This window comes from Vulpes lagopus, chromosome 10, assembly GCF_018345385.1.
Source record: "Vulpes lagopus strain Blue_001 chromosome 10, ASM1834538v1, whole genome shotgun sequence".
In the NCBI taxonomy this organism is placed as follows: Eukaryota; Metazoa; Chordata; class Mammalia; order Carnivora; family Canidae; genus Vulpes; species Vulpes lagopus.
Genome location: NC_054833.1, coordinates 74,993,324 through 75,012,960, shown reverse-complemented (window position 1 = coordinate 75,012,960; position 19,637 = coordinate 74,993,324). Strand labels below are relative to the sequence as shown.

General features: G+C 38.7%; 1 protein-coding gene across 9 annotated transcripts in view; it reads left to right on the top strand.

Moving 5' to 3' along the window:
• The window catches only part of NFIA (nuclear factor I A), a 375,352-nt gene that overhangs the window by 288,419 nt on the left and 67,296 nt on the right, over positions 1–19,637 (top strand). For 6 of the 9 annotated variants that reach the window (XM_041771086.1, XM_041771087.1, XM_041771085.1 and 3 more), the window contains exons 7-8: positions 5,647–5,775; positions 8,088–8,141. In XM_041771086.1, the coding sequence (XP_041627020.1) occupies positions 5,647–5,775; positions 8,088–8,141 (183 nt within the window). The remainder of the gene's footprint in view (positions 1–5,646; positions 5,776–8,087; positions 8,142–19,637) is intronic. The other 3 variants (XM_041771088.1, XM_041771091.1, XM_041771090.1) reach the window with 1 other exon arrangement.

The window sequence follows — 19,637 nt, the reverse complement described above, 5'->3', positions numbered from 1 at the left end:
GCTTGCTATGATCATCAGCAAGTTGCTTGACATCTCTTGGTGTCAAGTTTCTGCAATATTAAGTTATAAATAGGCAGAATTTTAATAGCTACCTATTGGGAAATGAAAATGTAAGCTTTTGAGATATTTGTAAGTACATGGCACATAGTAGGTATTCCATAATTGGTAGATTTTATTCTTTTCGGTCTGTGTTTTAGAAATGATCAATATGCAGAGATTTGATGACCATATCTTTAGCTGCCTCCTAGCTCTCTTGAGGCCACTGGATGGATGAAGGCTTCCAGCAGCCTTTAGTTTTGATATAATAGTTGTTCTGCTTAAAGCAGTAGTACCGATAGGTCATTGGGAATTAGATGAGGGCAATGATCTGGAGAATATATAAAGTCAAACTTGCAGCATTTTGTAGTCCTCTCTAACCTGCTTATATATTGGATTTTAGAACAAAAGTGCAGAGTTTGCTTGTTTCCAGATTTTTTTCCCAAACAGATTGTGACTATAAATGCACATTACTGAATACTTTCTGTTCTTGACTTTGATACTTTGAAGAAAGAAGTATATACTAGTTAACTCTGACAACTTGAATTTCAACAACCCAAACTCCTTCAATAGACAAAATAAGATCCTGCTGTCCTGAATAGTATTTACCATTGATAATTTTCATAGGATAATGAATTTAATAACTCCTTGGACAAAGTAAGCACTCACACTGGCTTGTCATGGTTTTCCTTTGTAACAGTCTAGCATGGTGTTCCATTGTTTCTGGAATAGTTACAGTTTATTGTGATCTCTCCCTCCAACCCCCTTCCCATTAATACTGTACCTCCTTTGACTCCTAAAAATCCATTTTAAGTAGCTTCCTTAAGCAAAGAACAGCGTTGTACTTTCTTCTCATTCCTGTAGGACTTGTTTCGTAACTATCCCTGTAAAGTTCTTGGTCAAAGTGTTTGGTAAATCTCACAGTTGAGGAGACAGACAGAGTTGAAATTAATTGTTTTCCCCCCTTTCTTCTTTTTACTTTCTGCAATATCAGGTTGTAGAAAAACTTACCAGAAACAAACCTTGATTTGTTATAGGAGAGTCCAATAATTACTTTTGAGTTTTCTTCATATCATTTGATCTGATTTTGTTATCATATTTCTTAAAAGAATCAGAGTGAAATAAAAATTTTCTGAATTTATTTGGAAATAAAATTTATGCCATTGAAATAACCACTTAACTCGCCTCTTTTGCACAAAGTAATACTGTTTTCTCTGGGTGAGTTTAGCTAGTGGAAAACCTTACTACCAAACATGAATTTGCTAAAAATTATGGAAACCTCTGGAATTCTAGAGAGTTATTAGTGTCCAGTAAGCGTCTTTAATGCACACATTTCTAGCATGGACAGTATGATTGAAAGTCTCATATTTTAGTAACATGTAAGTAAGATGTTGAGTAACATCTTAGTTTGTTATTGCTGTATAACAAATTACCACAAAAATAGCTTAAAACAAAACACATTTATTACCCCATTATCTTATTACATTATCACTAGTTTCCATGGTCAAGAGTCTGGGCACAGCTTAGGTGGTCCCTCATCTCAGAGTCTCACAAGGCTGCAATCAGCATTTCATCCAGGCTGCATTCCTTTCTGGAGCTCTGAGTTCTCTTGCAAACTCTCATGATTATTGACAGAATTGAATTCTTTATAGCTTTAAGATGAAGGTCCAGCTTTCTTAAAGCTGGCTGTCACCCAGGGGCCTTACTTAGCATCTAGAGGTCCCCACATTTCCTTGCCATTTGGCCCTCTCACAGGTGCCTTCACATCATGGCAGCTTACTTCTTCAAAGACAGCAGGACAAGCTCTCTGACTTCTAGTCCCTCTTTCAAAGGGTTGCCTGATTAGGCCAGGCCCACCCAGGATCATAACCTTTCACTTAATTCAGAGTCACCTGATTAGGAACCTTAATTACATCTGCAAAAGTCTCTTCACCTTTGCAATACAATAACCTTATCACAAGAGGAACATTCATCATATTCCCAGATGTACTACCCACATTCAGCTGAAGGAGATTATATAAAGTATATATCTCAGGGTTCAGGAGACTTAGGGCCATCTTACAATTCTGACTACCACAGATATTAATGATGAGTGTAATGGAATCTTTGTGACTACTGTCTTTGGCCTATGCTTTCAAAGTTTTCCTCTTGGGCTTCTCGCTTACCACTGCCTTTAGGGATCAGAGTCACTGAATGACTAGAATTTTATGTTTGCCCCTGTCCTCTGGACACTATTTGAAATGACTCAGGTAGCTTAGGAAAATGGTAAAGTGAAGAGAAAATCAGAAAGTCTGATAGAAAACCAGTGACAAACCAAAATGCTTCTTGAAATCCATCTTCTAGGGGCACCTGGGTGGCTCAGTGGATTAAACGTCAGACTCTTGATTTCAATTCAGGTCATGGTCTAGGGTTGTAAGATCCAGCCCCAGCATGAAGCTTGCTAATATTATCTCTCTCCCCATCCCTTTCTGTGCCCCCCACCCTCCCCACACACACATGCTCTCTCTCTTTCAAAAAAAAATCTATTTTCTTTACCATCATTGGGTTTTTTTTTTTAAATAGCAATTAATAGGAGAAAATGTCCCATTGAAACACAGCATTCTGCTAAACTTCTTGTTTTATAAAATTCTTTATTTTTACATAGTGAAAAGAACTTTGAAGTAATATTTTGTTTGTTTTAGAAAAGGGCAAATCTTTATAAAGAAATATGATACTTCTGAAAAATACATTGAAATAAAAGTTTTGATGTATTAAGAAAAAGCCAATCAGTCGTTAATCTGAACAACCATCGCATAACAGTTGTGCGTAGCTAATTGGTAAAAGAAATTCTAACAAGAAGCTTATACTTAATCTAACGGCAGAAATCAAATTTGATTTCAAAAATAAAAGTCAAAAAAAAAAAGTCAAGATTAATGTTCTGTCGCTTTTAACATAAAGTAGTTTACTACCATTTTGAAATTTTATCCTGTCAAAATTAAGTATACGAAGCAAATTAACCAAAACACACATTATGCATATGAAGAAAATATTAAAGTATATAATAAGGAAATGTGCTCAATACAAGTCTTTAAAAATTGAAAACACCAAAGTAATTTTGAGATTCATGACAGCCTTAGGGTTCATCTTACTTGACTGTGATAAATTTAGAAGATTATACATAGTTTGGCTTGTTCTTGTGTGCAGACAGTATTTCTTTTCTCATTAACCCTTTCAAGGAGGGTTTGAATTTTGCTGTTTTTGAATCTGTTTACCAACTTCATTCTTCATGCTCATTACTGCCTTTTACCTGTATTCCCCCTTTTAAAAGGGTAAATGTAAATGGTGGATTTAAATCATGTCAATATTCCTGCAGTGTTTAGAATGGCATGGGATGGAACTCATGAACTTTTCAAAGAAATGCTCCCTTTTCTGTGAGTCCAACCATTTGCTTTCTGTAATAAGGCTAGTTTAGATACTGCATTTCATCAGTGATTCCATTGTCTGAAAAAAATTCTGCCATCTTAAAAGTTTTGACATTTTCATTTTCTGCTCTATTTCTGTTTCATGACACATAATTCAGGCATTTGACGGAGTTTAAATCAGTGGACTGGTTGGCAGCCTCAAAATGTGTTTTGCACAGGAGACGTTTGAATGAATTGAGGGATTTGTTTACATTTTGGTAACTCCTTATTTCTTCCCTTTAATTTTTTAATTTGAAATCCCCTCTCTAATGTAATTCTGAGATTATACCTTAGGCTAGGTTACTTGCAAATGAATGTTGGTCCAAAACCTCAATCTATCCTAATGATGTTAGAATTTTGGTATGGTGTGACTTTGGTTACTGATTCAAAGAGCAAGGAAACACATAGCTAAAGTCGCTTAATGACCTGCTTTTTAATTCAAATCACATAGACATTGATCTGAAATGGATCAAGCTGGTGTGAAATCACAAACCACTTCTCAATGTCCTTACATGGTACCATGCAAATGTGCTTACCAATTTGCAATTTGTTTTTCTTTTTTGAGGTCAGACTCTGAAGTTTTACTATGTCCATGTATCAGTTAGTAAAGCCACAGATAAAGCTGAGACTGTTACATGTAGTTTAAATATCTTTTCAGGCCACTTGCTGTGTTCTAGACTCTGCTGGATATCCTGAAAACAGAAGGGACAAAACAGACTCTATCCTTATAGAATCTGTAGTCACGCTCAAAGCTTGTGTTGTAGAACCTCATTAAGGAAATCTGTGAACATAAATAACAAGGACATTTTTAGATAGAGTCCAAGCTAAATTTTGGGACACTTCTATACCTATAAAGTGCTTGGCACAGTGCGTAGGAGTTAGTAACTCTCAATAACAGGTACACGCTAATATCATTATTATTTTCACTACATATCTTTCCAGCTCACCCAAATAATTCTTTCATCATAGACAGAATAAAACACATGTAGACATTATGTAAGTAAAGGAGATTTGGTTCTTTTGACATAAATACAGACCAGTTTTGTGCTACAAATGTAAGAGAGCCCAAATTTGTCCTGTAATGTGGAGACAAGGAGTCATTTCCTTTATTTTTATATCCAAGTTTTCATTGTTTTAATTGGCACCCTACCAAACTGATAGATGCCTCCAGTTGTATATGTCAGCGTGGTTGCTGAGAACATTACAAACTCAGTAATTACAAGAGACTATTTTCCCATTATTTTCTTCCCAAAGCATTCTCTATGCTAGAAATGTTACGCAAACCTCAAAAACTATGTTAAAAATACTATTTTTAAAAACAAACTTTTATTGTATTTTCTTAACATAAATGTATATATGTTCATCATAGAAAAAACAAGTAAGCAAAAAGAGGCAATGAATACCACTCGAATCTAACACACAGAGAACTGCCGTTACAGTTTATGTGTATTTCATTCCAGTTCTTTCTCTGTACATAGGAATATATTTTTAAGTGGCATCATAGCACAACATCTTATTTCATAATCGCTCTCCATGTCTTTACTCCTTGTCAGGTTAGTAAATTATTATCTTTCCATGTGATTATTCACTAACAGTGTTATTTGCATATTATTATTTAACCAGTTTCAATTGTTGGGCATTTAAGGATTTTTTTTTTACTCTTTTCCTTCTTTTTTCTATTATAAATAATTCACAGGATAAGCAAGATTGAGTTGTCATTGTTAAAGGTTTTTTTTTTAATGTTAAGGTAGCTAAATTATTTAAAATGTGGACTGAGTGCCTTGGCTCTTCAGTAAAGTACCTGGCAAGCTGAACTGATTGCAGCTGAGGTCTTCACGTGCCTTTGAGAGCCTCCTTTCTGAAGGGCTCCAGGAGCCACAGGCATATACTACCTGTAGGAAACACTAGGAAGTGGCCCTCTGTAATTAGACAAGATCAATAATGCCAAAGTCGACTGTGATCAGTAGAATAAGTTGAAATCAATTATAGTTGGACTTACCAGGGGACCATGTTGTCCCTGTTTGTTCCTGTGACGAATTCAAAGAAACTCAGCAAATTTTGCACTCACAGGTGGATTTCTTTTTTTAATTCTTTCAGTTTTATCTTTTAGGTTGTACAAGCTGTCGTGCCATGAATTAAAGTGTGCTTATCACTCCATCCTTCTTGCCAGGAATGCCATCTCCAACCACACTGAAGAAGTCGGAGAAGTCTGGTTTCAGCAGCCCTTCCCCTTCACAGACCTCCTCCCTGGGAACTGCATTCACACAGCACCACCGACCTGTCATCACAGGACCCAGAGGTGAGCGGCTCCATAGGCATCCTTGCTTGTGCTTAGATCATGTCCTTGTAAACAACGTAGCAAAAGGAGAGACAGGGAGGTCTCTCCCAGAGTGCTCCTAAAGGCACCCAGTGTGCCAGTTTCTCATCCTTGGGGACAGCTTTGGTGTCAAATCCTTGATCCTTATCTCAGGCCAAAAAAAAGACCACACCTCTCATTCTCAGGGGGATGCTGCAAAGAGGTGCGAGGTAATTCGAATTGAACCAAAATCAAATCTGTCCTACAAATTGTACAAGAGGAGTGCATGCATGTGTGTGTGTGTGTGTGTGTGTGTGTGTGTGTGTGTGTGTGTTAGGTGAATATATTTTCCTGTAGTTAGTTACCTGTTTTCAAGTAAGAGCTGTGTTTCATTCTCATCCCTGCTGATTCCCTTTCCTTAAAACCTGATTTCAATATGTGGCATTTTGCATTGAGGTTGTTTGCATCACGGTGTTGACGAGCAGTCTTCACTCACTCCTTTTGAAGTGGTAGATAGTTAGTCTGGTTTTCATTGCAATGTTTTCATTATTTTTGTCTCGTGTGCTTTTAAGTTTATTATTAAAATGTGTCCACAAGAAATATGATTTGTATTTCACATTAAAGACAAGCTTTAAACCTCAAGAGAATGTCAGCAAATCACTTAACTTGATCTTATTGCAAGATGAAAATATTTATTAGTTTGTTTATGAAACTCCACAGTAGGAGTATGAATAATTGTAACCACGTTTACTTTCTGCCATCAGATTGTCGCTTAGGTAGGTCTGTGATCTACCAGCTGGTATTATAAAACATCCTAGAAAAAGTTATGGTCTCGTGTCTACTTTGACATATGCCTGGGGAAACTGATATTTCTTGCATTAATCTCAATGTTAGACCCACAAATCTGAATCCCTTTATGAATACTCTGTGAGCATCTCAGGGAAATAGGGCAGTTGAGAGGGCTGTCCAATGCACACGTGCAGAAATCACTCTGAAGAAAATAAGTATTCAGAGTATTTTGTGAAGTGATTACTATATCCACAATTATGAAAACCTACTTGCTCCATCTTTAAACATCTTGTGATCATTGACAGAATTTTCTCAAGATCCCTTATTATTTCACTTGTGTGGTATGCACGCGCGCGCACGTGTGTGTGTGTGTGTGTGTGTTATAATCAGAAAGGCAAAATAGATTTTTTTTTATAACTTGAAAACTTTGCATCCAAATTGGATTATACAGTCCCAGAATGAGTCTCTGTAAATGGGCTATGGTATTATTATTATTATATAATGACATTATATAATGATATTATATGATATTATTATGATATTATCCTCATAGTCACCATTCATTAAGCATCTAAACTGTGGTGGAAAATAAAAGATACAAAGTCCTTTTAGTCAGAAGACTTTTTGGTCTCAGAAATAAGGCCTGTGACATTTCACATATTTTTATGGTCAGGTTAACATTTTAAATGCTAAATGAATGTTAAAAGTAGAAATTTCGGCAGGGACTATGGAGGTTTGTTCATTCATTAAATAAGTTACTAAGTGAGTGCCTGTCGCTGGGAATTCAGTGGTTTCTGGCCACATAAAGCATACAGTCTAGGGCAGAAGAGATACAAGAAAATAAGCATTCAGAAGATGATGTGGAATGTGCTATTACTACTTTTTATCAAATAGAGAAAATTCAAAGTTTAGACAGCGTTGAAGTCAAATCTTAAGAAGTTGCTTGCATGAATAGATGGCATTTCAAGCAGAAGAAAGATTTAGTGTAACAAGATAATAAGGAATGGGAAGAACAGTAGGCTGGCAATCAGGATAGCTGGTAAGCTGCCTCTTTGCCTTTCCATTTCTCTTGTGGATTTTTTAATGTCCTCACCAATAAAATGGTACAGTACTATTGTTGAATGAACTTTTCCTCCCAACTTCCTGACCTTAATGTAGAAACACAATAAAACAGTATTTGTAAAGACTCTTTGAGGAGCATAAAGCAATGTACATATATTATCATTTATTCAATAAATATGAGGTGCCTTCTATGTATCTTGCCTTAAAGCCATAGTTCTACAAATTATTATAACAATTCTAGAATTTACCCATGGAGTGCCAAGATTGGGAGCTTCTTCATGCTAGGTACTTAAACACATTTGCTAAAATGACCCACCCTGGGTTGAACCAAAGTGGACCTCCTTAACCTTCAGAACAATGAGCTTTGATCTCCTGTTCATACCATGAAAAAATGTTTATGAGGAAAAGAGAAAGATGCCTAGTTTAAGAATTATGGAATACCAAAGATTCTTTGTTTTCACCAGAATTCAAGATGGTTCCCAGCATCCTCGGTTCTCCTTTCTGGAAAATCTACTCAGGTACCCATTCTTATTGCACCCTGCCCTCCCCCCCCTTAGTGGTCTGGTAAAGGGAATTTAATTTAGATGAAACTCTTCAATGGCATCTTTGTGGCAAGAATCACAGAGCAGGGATCCCTGGGTGGTGCAGCGGTTTAGAGCCTGCCTTTGGCCCAGGGCGTGATCCTGGAGACCCGGGATCGAATCCCACGTCGGGCTCCCAGTGCATGGAGCCTGCTTCTCCCTCTGCCTGTGTCTCTGCCTCTCTCTCTCTCTCTCTCTCTCTCTCTCTCTCTCTCTCTCTCTCTCTCTGTGACTATCATAAAAAAAAAAAAAAGAATCACAGAGCAGAGATGGGCTAACCTGAGACATTTTAGGACTAAGATACTTACAAAGGTTAGAATTGAGCCTCTCTCTGTCTAAAAAATATTTGCTGTAGGCACCATGATGCCCTTTATTCTTCTCTGAACCAGATGATAAGCTAACGTTTGGGATGAGATCACAGGATTAGGAGTCGATGTTTTAGGAAGATGGGGCCAAAGGGAAGGAGAGACAGTCTGACTGAATGAGTCGGTGTGGAGTACATGTGATGTGTACATCAAGGAGACTTCAGCCTTGCTATTCCTTTTATTGCCATAACCCAAATCATGAGAGAATCCAGACAGACAGTTGAAGTTCAAAGGGCCTAGAAGAAGAGACAGGTGTGTCTTTTATCAGAGTCCTGGGGCACAGGGACAGGTGAAGCTGTCTACTACACCCTTGCTTAGAATCACATGGCATATCTACTCCTGCATAGTACCCAGATTGCAAGGCTTCTGCTGCCTTCTTCAGAAATTTCTTAAAATTTCCCGTTGGAATATCTTGATTAGATAAACACCAGTTTGTAAGCAATAACTGTGTAATATATCTCGATGCCCAGGCCAGGGGTGATATTTTAACAGAGCTACAACCAAAACAAGGTCAGCTGGCTAAAAAAAAACAATGGCCCTGTTATTTTAATTTATTTTCCAAATTTGGAAATTTGGTGGACACTTGTTACAAAGGAAACCTCTCTTTGAAATTGCAGAGCAAATGCAAAAAAAAAAAAAAAAGGGTCTTAAAGGGAGGCAGCATTGCATAGTGGGTGAGCATGGATGCTTAGGGGTCAAATGAACCAGCATTTGAATCCTGTCTCCACCACTTTTATCAGCTGTGTGAACCTGGTACATTGCTTTACTTCTCTGAGTCATAAGTCCTTGTCTATAAATTGAAGATCATAATCTCTACCTCAAGAGAATCATATCATCTGAGGAGCAAATGAAATCCTGTATTTGCAGTTGTTTGCACAGTGCATGAAAATAGAGTACGTACTCAAATCATGCAAACAAGTAAATCACCCATTTTCACCCAGGCTTTGAAAATTTCATGCTGTCCCTACTACTTTCACCTATCAACATTTTGTCCATCCCAAGACCAGCTCAAGAATGATTTCCTACATGAAGACTCTGTAGATCCACACAGGCTGCCATCACCTCACACTCCTTAAAGGAGTGTGCTTTGCTAGTTAATGTACAGGTTCTGTCGCTCTCCTAGAATGAAACCTTTGGAAGGGAGGATCTATAACTTACACTTTTTGTTACCTTTATTGTATCTCATGCAATGGATTTTCTGCCCAAATATTGATGGATAAATAAAAACTACTCAGATTGCACATAAATGTACACAAGGAGCATTCATCCCCTCCCTGACATTGACAAGATCATATTGCTTCAGAAGAACTTAGAGTGATAAATGTATAATAGTTTATGCAGGACCTCTTTTTAAGAAACATCCAAGACGGGGAAGAATGACAGCCTTCCATCCAAAGAAAATTTTTGTAAGATTATATGAGTAAAACTTCGATATAAAAGTCATGGTTTTTCTTAGTTTCTGCTATTCGAATCACTTCTCTATGTACATCATGAAGGTAGATACATGGTTTCTTAAAATAAGTCCCCTCTCTGGTACTGGTTTTCTTTGTGGCTTTGATAAATCACTTAACCCTGTGGTCTCAGTTTAGTCATCTGTATCATGGGGACAATCCTTGGCCACCTATGTAGGTAAAATTAGGTAAAGGAGTTGAAGCATTTTGGAATAGCTTAAGGAGCAGAGAAGACATTAAGTTTCCATAAAAGCATTTGTATGTCATTATACATTATTGTAATTACTATGCACTTTTCAGCTGAAAGATTGGGCTTTCAAAGGCTTTCTTTTATCAGCACTTAAAATTTCAACCATAATAGTATTTAATCACAACAGTTTGTTTTATTCATGATAATTGAAAAAATCTTTGTTCTTCCCTTTGCTTTTTTAGGAGTTAAAGGTTGATGATTTAAAGGATCTAGCTCCTTTTATTGAAATTATTTGGAGCAATCGGTGATATTTTAGAGTGTCTGGAAAGTTCATCTTCTTGAAACATAGGTGTCTGCCTAAAATCTTTGCTATTTTAAAAAACAAGATAATGAATGATACTTAATTTAAGCATTTCATTTCATTTAATGCTTTCTACTAAGTAAAGCAACTCTGTGCTTTAGAGATTTAGAAATGGGGAGGCGCCTACACTACACACATTGCAAGGCAGAGGTTGAAAATATTTAGCAAGTAAGCACTTACTGAGCTTCCTCTAGAACCACAGAATGTGAGAATAGTGCTCTGAAAATCTGGTCTAATCCATTTCCTATATCAGCTAAAAATGTGTTTGACTGCAAGTACCAGAAAAATCTGACTAAACAGGTCATATTTTTCTTGTGAAAAGAAGTATGTGATTCAGGACTGTTAGAGCCCAAGGACTGAGATTTTTTTCTCTTAGCCTTGATTTCATGGGTTGTGTTCATCCTCATGCTGTGACCTCATGGTCACGATGTGGCCGCTGCACAACTGCCCTACATCTGCATCACAAGCAGAAAGAAAGGCCGGCTCATTCTGCCACCTTTTGTAGAATGTTATGCTGTGTGGCCAGAACTGTGTTGCATGCTCACCTCTAGCTGCAAGAGAGGCTAGGAAGTCTTTTTTTTTTTTTTTTTTTTTTTTTTTTTTAGCTGAATGCATTGCCATTCTGTATAAAATCAGGGCTTCATAAGTGGGGTAAGCAGGGGAGAAATATGCTGGTTAGCAGTTAGTAATGTATTCTACATTACTCTTGCAGATGGAGAGGTCTGGGCCAAGAACAGAAATCAAGTCTCTAATTCAGTGGCTTTTCCACCGCATCAGTAGGTTCTACCTTTTTCTCCCCACTGGGAGAAATAAACTTCATTTATATAAACAATTAATTTGTTTTCACATTTTTTATTAGTCTAAGACATAACATAGTCATTTAGATCTTTTGATAAGCATGACATAGTCCATGAGTTTTTTAATAACAGCCATAAACAAATAACTTGACCTTTTTTTATTAGCTCTTGAATCCTTGCTACCGGTAATGCAGGGTTCCCACTAGATGCAAGTCACTTCAAAACACAATTTTGGGGGTCAGTGTGACTTTTTTCAGCATTGAAATTGATTCGCACACTCCCCTCTCTGGGGACCCATTAATTTTTTCCACAAATATTTATCCACCACAACAGCATGTACAAGGTGCTCTACTAGTTGTCGAATAAGGCGAACAAGACAAGCCTGGGCCCTGGCCTCAGAGTGCTTACCTCGTGGTGGGTAACAGGACAAGGAAGCCAGCAAGTGTATTACTGTGATAGGGGAACCACAGGGTGTTGTTGGGGACAAGAGCATCCTAATAGAGAACTGCTGTGACATTTGGCAATGGGAGAATCCAGGCAAGCATAAGACTTAACCCCTATTCTCCTGCGAAGTGCCTTTTAACTGTAAGTATGCAAAACAAAGCAACACCAACAAGTCGTTCTTTTGGATTAAAAAAAAACAAAAAAAAAACTGAGGAATTAAATACATGCACAATGTGAGCATGAACCTCAACCACCCACTTGTTTCTGAGTCCAAAAACATACATGATGGGAATTGAGAAGTAAAATCGCCCTGGTACTGAAAATATACATAAGATACGCTAAAACAATAGCCATATAAACCAAAGATTTATTGTGCAGCTTTCAGAGTCATGCCAGTTTCTGTTTGGAGAGGTAGTCAGAAGTTTATAAGCTCTGTAAACCTCTCTAAGTCCATGATCCTCATGATTCAGGGCGAGGATCCTGCTCTTAGTGATGAAACATCTAAGGGTCTGCAGTTAACAGTATCTCCCAGTTTGGCCAAGAAAAACATACTGCAGAGAATTATGAGAATTAAGATCACCTTCCAGGAAGTGGAGGTCACCAGGAAAGATTGGAGGAGTGCAGATTCATAGAAAATAATAGAGGAGGAAAGAAAGAGAGGTAAAATATGAAGGCAGCAGTTGTCGTCTAGTGATAGAGCAGGAACCATGGCTTTATTCATCCTGCCTGTGTCCCTCCACTTTGTACCTGGTATAAGGAAAGCACTCAACAAATATTTGTTGAATGAACGAATGACTACATGGATTTGATTGAAGACACACTGAAGGTTTGGGAATAACAGGGAGTTATTTCCATCCCCCATGTGTAATGATAATGTAATATTCAAGTGCATGTATTTGGTAGCATTTAGGGAGCTGCACTGCATGGTGAATAAGTCCTCAGTACATATTCACTTTGTCTTAATGAAGAGCTTCTACCTTGACAGGCAGTAAGAGAAATACTGAACTCAAGGTGATTTGATCCCCTTTATTACAAAATTTTTGTTGTTGAAATTAAGGGCTCACCAGGAGAAATACTCCCTTTATCGCCACCATAACCATGGTACCTCTCCCTTGGCACAGGCCCCCTCTACCTCAGTGATAGGAGTGTTCAGCTTCCTTGCATCATTTGTGCAAACTTCTTTGCCTCTTAGGAAAGCTTTTAACTTAGTTGTAGAACCTCCCCATGCCTTTCAAAAGAGCTGAATCTAATTTGTTTCTCCTGGTTTAGTGCAATTGAATCATCTCAGGAAAATGAGAAGCAATTAAATACCTGTTGCTAACAAGGTGCTGAAATAATCTGCCAACAGACACAAGGTGTTTATTTATTATTGGAGTATGTCATTTGAGAAAACATTACGTTGTCATTCTACAATAAGAATTGCCAGAATCGATTTTCAGATGGAGGCATCACAGACCTAACAAGTACCACTTTGAGGAGTATTAAAAGACAAGTTAAGAGGGCCTGTGAACATTGGTCAAGGTTAGCTCAAGTGCCAGTGTCCAGCCCAGTGAGAAACCCTGTCGATGGGATTTGAAGGATCTGGATGGTGAAGAGGAAAGACAGCTTTTTAGCAAAGGCCCTTTAAGCCTCAGTTCAGGAAATTATTAAATTCATTAGCCAGATACCACCAGCTATTACTGCCCAGCCAAAGGAAAAAACAGTGCCAGCAAATGTTTTAAAACTACAACTAAACAAAAGTCAGGAAGCGTGTAATTAAAACTGTACCTTTATTGTATTGTAAAGAGTTTCACTATGACATGGAAAATATTTAAAGGAGAAGGCTGTTTAGCTAATTTGTCTGCAAGTGAACTGCTTAGTGGAAAACTATCCTAAATTAACTGTAAGGCCACCCACCGAGCGAACCTCATAAAAGGCCATGGCTGCTCAGCTTGGTTTTGTGTAACCGTTCAATAATTACTAGATAAATGCATAACTAAAAGCTCTATTACACTAATAATTTGTACTGAGATAGATGTGTGGGACACCCTGCTGGGTTAATTTGTCATCCCCGCAGCAAACTTCTAAAGAGAGCTCTTCTGTTGGGGGAATCGTGCTAATATGTGGTCCCAAGGAGGACAGGTTAGAGCAGTAAGACCAATTGGCTCCTTAATCTCTTAAAGAGGCAAAATGCCCCCAGGGTGAGCACCAGAGAGAAAAATAGGGTGATTAACCACGTGGGCCTAAATTTAAACTCATCTGGACAAAAGAAGCTGCTCTCCCTTGTTATTCCTTGCCCCTTTCTCTCCATCTGTCTCTCCCTCCCTCTCTTCCTCTCTTCCTTCCCCCACTCCTCCACTATGGACCCACATAGGCACACATGGTGAAGGCAAGGTCCTAAGCAAGGTTTCTTTAAACTCCTCATTGATGAGCCTTCCTGGTATTGCTTATACTATAAATCACATCATCAGATAAATCCCTAGCGGTTCTTTCTTCTTGGTCTAGCTTAATGTGGATTCCATGTTTGGACTCATTCTTTATTTTCCTTTTTTTGGAATGGAATAAAAAAAGTCAATATTGGACTTCTATCTCATTTTTATGTGGAATGTTTTCTTCTGTCACATATACACACACACACAATCGCTGTTTTAAATATGAAGCTCACATTGAAGCTTCAGTGCAGGGTTTTCAACCTCCCCTATTGACAGAACCATAAATCATGTTAAAGTTAAGTGAATTACTGTAGCATGGAACTGTGGCTTTAACAATGTTTATGTAGTATCAGCTTATCATCCATGTAGGCAGAGGGGGGTGAGTACTGATATATGAAATGGGAATATACAGCCCTATTAATGTGGTTGCAGTATTACAGAGAGTCACCCATTTCATGCTGCACGCTTTGTATTCTTGAAATTAGTGTACTTAATCACACGTAGAAGATGTTTTCTAAAATGTATATGTTCACAGTAAATTTACATTTGTCATGTGCCATTGCTTCATTTGAAATGGGGACTGCTACTCCCCCTCCCCCCATCAAATACTTCCTTTCTCGGATGTGCAAAACACACATGAGCAACATCAGAGTTGCCAGGTTCCGATACAATAATAAGAGACCTGTGAACACAAACTTCTGAAGGGAAATAAACCATCTGACCTCTGAAAAAGAATTCAGATGGGAGCAGCAGAGGACAATGAAAAGTGCATGGGCTGTAGGGTCAGCCAGTGGGGTCCTAGATGGTCACTCAGGACCCACGTGTGCTTGTGAGAATCACTTATCTTCTACCTTGCCTTTTCCCCCCAACTTGTACAAAACATTAAAGCGTGAGGAAGAAGAGGAAGTGAAGTGACATGGAAAGGGCTGGGTACTGTTGTAAGTATGGTTACTAAATAGTCTGCGACTCCTTTTATCCTCATACCTGTGTTCGCTTTCTTTGAATGTGGTTCTGTCGAGAGGGTTCTCACTTCCTCCATCCCTCAATCCTCATCCTCAATCTGCTCTTTCTACCTGCTGCCGTGGGTCTAGAAGGAGTGCATGTTTCTCCTCTCTGGGTAGAGCCACAGAGGCCCAGAGGAGGAGATGTGGTCTCAGGGAAGTGAGCCAGCCGGGTTACCCCATCCCACTACTCTTGTCTGGTCGGGGGAACAGGGAACTCTCAGTGGGGCAAGCTAATAGCTCCCTCCCATTTAGCCATTGCAGAGACTTCTCTTTGCTATGTCTTCACTAAGGCATGGGTCTTGCTAAAAAGTTCAGATAAGCACCTCTTTTGTTAACAAGAGTCTGTGTTGTTTCTAGGAATCAATTCAGCAAGTAATTATTGAGCGTTTACCATCTGCCAAGCACTGTACTAGGCCCTAATGAACAAACCAGACAAGTCCTGCCCCTGTGGTTTAGCCAAATAGGTAGATATGAAACAAAGTATTATCACTATGATGAGATTAATTGGAGGTGAACTCAAGAAAGGGATAATCCAGCACAGGTATTTAAAGTATTTGTGGGAGTTTGGATTTACTTGTGTGGGTCCCTTCTATTGGCACAGGATATGAATTTAGAAAACCTTGGCATCCCTGAGGGATATCTCCAGATCTTCCCAAATCCCTGAGTTCCTGAACACTGTAATAAAAGTTGTGAAATTCCTACATACCCAGTAATGAATGCTTTGAAGATATGCTAATATAGACTCTTTTAAGTGAAATATTCTTAGGAGTGAAAGAACCCAACCAAATGCCTTAACCATCCTTCTACTCCTCCAAAAGGAAATCATGGATTGGTGCTTGTAACTAAAAAATGTAGAGGTTTATGGCTTCAGGTAGAGCTGGATCCAGATGCTCAGGTGAGACCTTCAGAAATCTGTATGTCTTCTTCTTTCCTTCAACTCTACTATCTTCTGTGTGAACTTCATTCTTAGGCTGAATCTCCTCAGAATGTGGCATTAATTATGTGAGCAGCTCCAGGCTTAATTTCCACCTATGTAACAATCCCAACAGAGAAAGAAAATAGCTTTTTTACAGATCTGGGAAAGGTTCTACTCCTGGATGCTTATGACTCGGATTCTCTTGACTTGGGTCATTTGCTTGGGTCACTTTTGGCATAATTCTTATGTTTAAAAGGTAAAGGGGTTTCTCATTGGTGTGGCCTGGGTAGCATGCATACCCACAGAGCCAGGAGGTAGGGTTAAGGCCACTCTTGACCACATAGCTTGGGGCTGAGGGAAGGGTAGGTAACCCTCAAAAACCTGAGAGCTCTGTTTCCAGAGGGAATGGCAAGACAGAGAAAGCTGAGCCCTTTTTCCCTAGCTGAAGTGACTTATTCCTGCAGTTAGGATTTGCAGGACACAGGTAAATGCAGGTCCTAGAGAGAGGTGATTAACCCATGCTATGGGCCTCCAGGTCCATGAAAGCAGTCCAACTCTTGATATCATTATTGCCACATTGCATTATATGATCCTGATTATTTTTCATGTATCTTAATCTATTCTAAAAAAAAGATTCTAAGAATAACAAATAACCCACAGTCTAATATACTGCCTAGCACATAGTGATTCTCAACACATACCTTTTTTAAATGAGTGAGCCTTGCTAGGTACTAGAATTAATTCTAATCCTGAGAAAAATACTTTTTTTCCTGTGCTATTTTATCCAATTTCTGGATAAGGAAATGTGGGCTCAGAAATGTTGAGTGACTACTCCTAATAGGACAGGGAGTGATGATTTCAGACGCAGAATAGTCGAGCTCTACAACCCAAACATGACATATGATTTCCATTCACAGTAGAGAAAGTGAGGAGGCTGACACACAGAGCTAATGGAATACCCAACCTGGGATAAAAACTTGAACCCCTAACTTCAGACACTGGGCTGATTCTTTTCCTCCTTCCTCCCCTTGTGTCAAATCTACTACAGGAAGAATAAATCCTTCAATCCTATAGGGTATATTCAGGAAGATACTTGGAATTCAGGAGGATGCTTTGAAAGTAACCTCCGCTTTAGTAATCCTGTCTCTCAGAAATAGGGGCTTAAACCACAATGTAAACCTGACAATTCGGTGGAGGAAATGCTGCAAATCAGCCCACGCTTTTATTTTTGTCATGGGTTTTGCTGTTGTTTATTTGCTTGTTTTTTGCCCTTTTTTTTTTCTTTCACATTGGCAAATACTTGCACAATCACCAGTAGTCCTCTAAGGGGCTGGAGCACCTCCATGGACTTTACTTCGGAAATTCTCTTTTGCAGGACTGCAGTTTGTTAGAGGACTCCCTGCCTCGTTCCATTAACCTCTGTGATCACCCAATCTGTGGGGTTGTTTTTTTCTCAAGTGTTTTTCATGTTTCTTATTCTTGATGTCTTATTTCATAGCATTGGTTGCAGATAACATAGACGCTCCAGTTCTCGTCATAGAATGGAATTCTTGTCAACTTTGCTTAAACAGTCCCTCTTCATATTTCCAGTAATCATAGCTGTTATGTGGCATTTGAACATATTTCACATTAGCCATCATGGCAGCCTAGGCAAGTAGTGTGCAAATATGGCATATTCAGAGAGGAGGTCCCGTCAAGATCCCAAGGCTGGCACTCTATCTCACAGAGCTTGAACAAGTACACTCAGGGATTTTAAAACTCAAAAAAATTGCAGCCTTCACAAAGCCAGGATGTCTTGGAGATTGTAGCCAAAAATACTCTATAACTTAGTACCTCAGAAACACTTGAAAAATAATTTCTTTTAAAGGGCACATGCTGGGACGCCTGGGTGGCTCAGTGGTTGAGCATCTGTCTTTGGCTCAGATCATGATTCCAGGGTCCTGGGATCGAGTCCTGTATCAGGCTCCCTGAGGGGAGCCTGCTTCTCCCTCTGCCTATGTCTCTCCCTCTGTGTGTGTGTCTCTCATGAATAAATAAATAAAATCTTTTAAAAATATTTAAAAATAAGGGGCACATGTTCCCTTGTTTTAGATATTTTAGATTTCAATGTTATTACTATGGATCAGTTGTACTGAGTATTTGTAACTGTAATCCCAGAGACAGACTTCCATTGGAATGCAAAGCTACGTAAGCATCAGCGATTGAGTACAAACTACATTTTGCAGAAGAGAGAACTAGAAGAGAAAGAAGTCACCCATATTAATAAAGCCAAGTAGTGGCAGAAACAAAACTAAAAGTTAGTAAATTGATCTAGTTAGTAAATTTTCAAAAAAATAATAATAATTATAAAGTTTTCTTTAAAAGCACTCCTGGGATACCTGGGTGGCTCAGCCATTGAGCATCTGCCTTTGGCCCAGGGCATGATCCCAGATGCTGGATCGAGTCCCACATCGGGCTCCTTGTGGGGAGCCTGCTTCTCCATCTGCCTGTGTCTCTGCCTCTCTCTTTGTGTCTCTCCTGAATAAATGAATAAAATCTTTAAAAAAAAAAAAGCGGGATCCCTGGGTGGCGCAACGGTTTGGCGCCTGCCTTTGGCCCAGGGCGCGATCCTGGAGACCCGGGATCGAATCCCACATCAGGCTCCCGGTGCATGGAGCCTGCTTCTTCCTCAGCCTGTGTCTCTGCCTCTCTCTCTCTCTCTCTGTGACTATCATAAATAAATTAAAAAAAAAAATAAAAAATAAAAAATAAAAAAAAAAAAGCACTCCAGATCTTCTTTTAAAACTTTTTTTTTTTGTAGTATTTAACATGTATCAGATCTCTGATAAGCAACTCCCCAAAACTGACATGGTGGGCCTTTCAAAGGGTAATAGAAATTTGCATTGTATCTGGGTTTGCTGGGGCCTGGACTGGGGAATGGGAGGGCACAGTGTGGGAGCAGGAGGAAGACATGCTTAGATCCTGGTTAGGTTGGAAGTGTGCCTGGGTAGCAGGGGTCTACATGGTAAAGGGGGAGGTCAGTATGGACATTCAAGGACTGTAGATCTAAGTGAAAAGTAGAGCCTCGAGGGAGACAGCTCCCTAATTCTAAGTTTCTAGATTGTCAGAGTTTGAGATTTAAGCAAAGGTACAGGTTCAAAGTATATTTGGTCAAAAAGTCTTTATAGGTCATTGTTATCTATGATAGCTATGAGCATTAGATCAAAATTGTTGCTACTGTTGCTATGTTTTGCATTTTGTTGTTAAGGGATTTTTTTTCAAGACCCTCATGTCATGTCCATACTTGATAGTACCTACTGTCTCATCAGTATTTATGTATTCATTTGTCCAAGAGACAGATAAGCAGCAGGTCCCTCTTAACTCGTACTTACTATTCCTTTCCCCTTGTATATTCTGTAATCCAAATAAATCTTAGCAAATAGGAACAATTTTTAATTTATTCATCCCCCATCCTCATCCCCATCCTTACTTATGACAGTATTTCCAATAAAAGA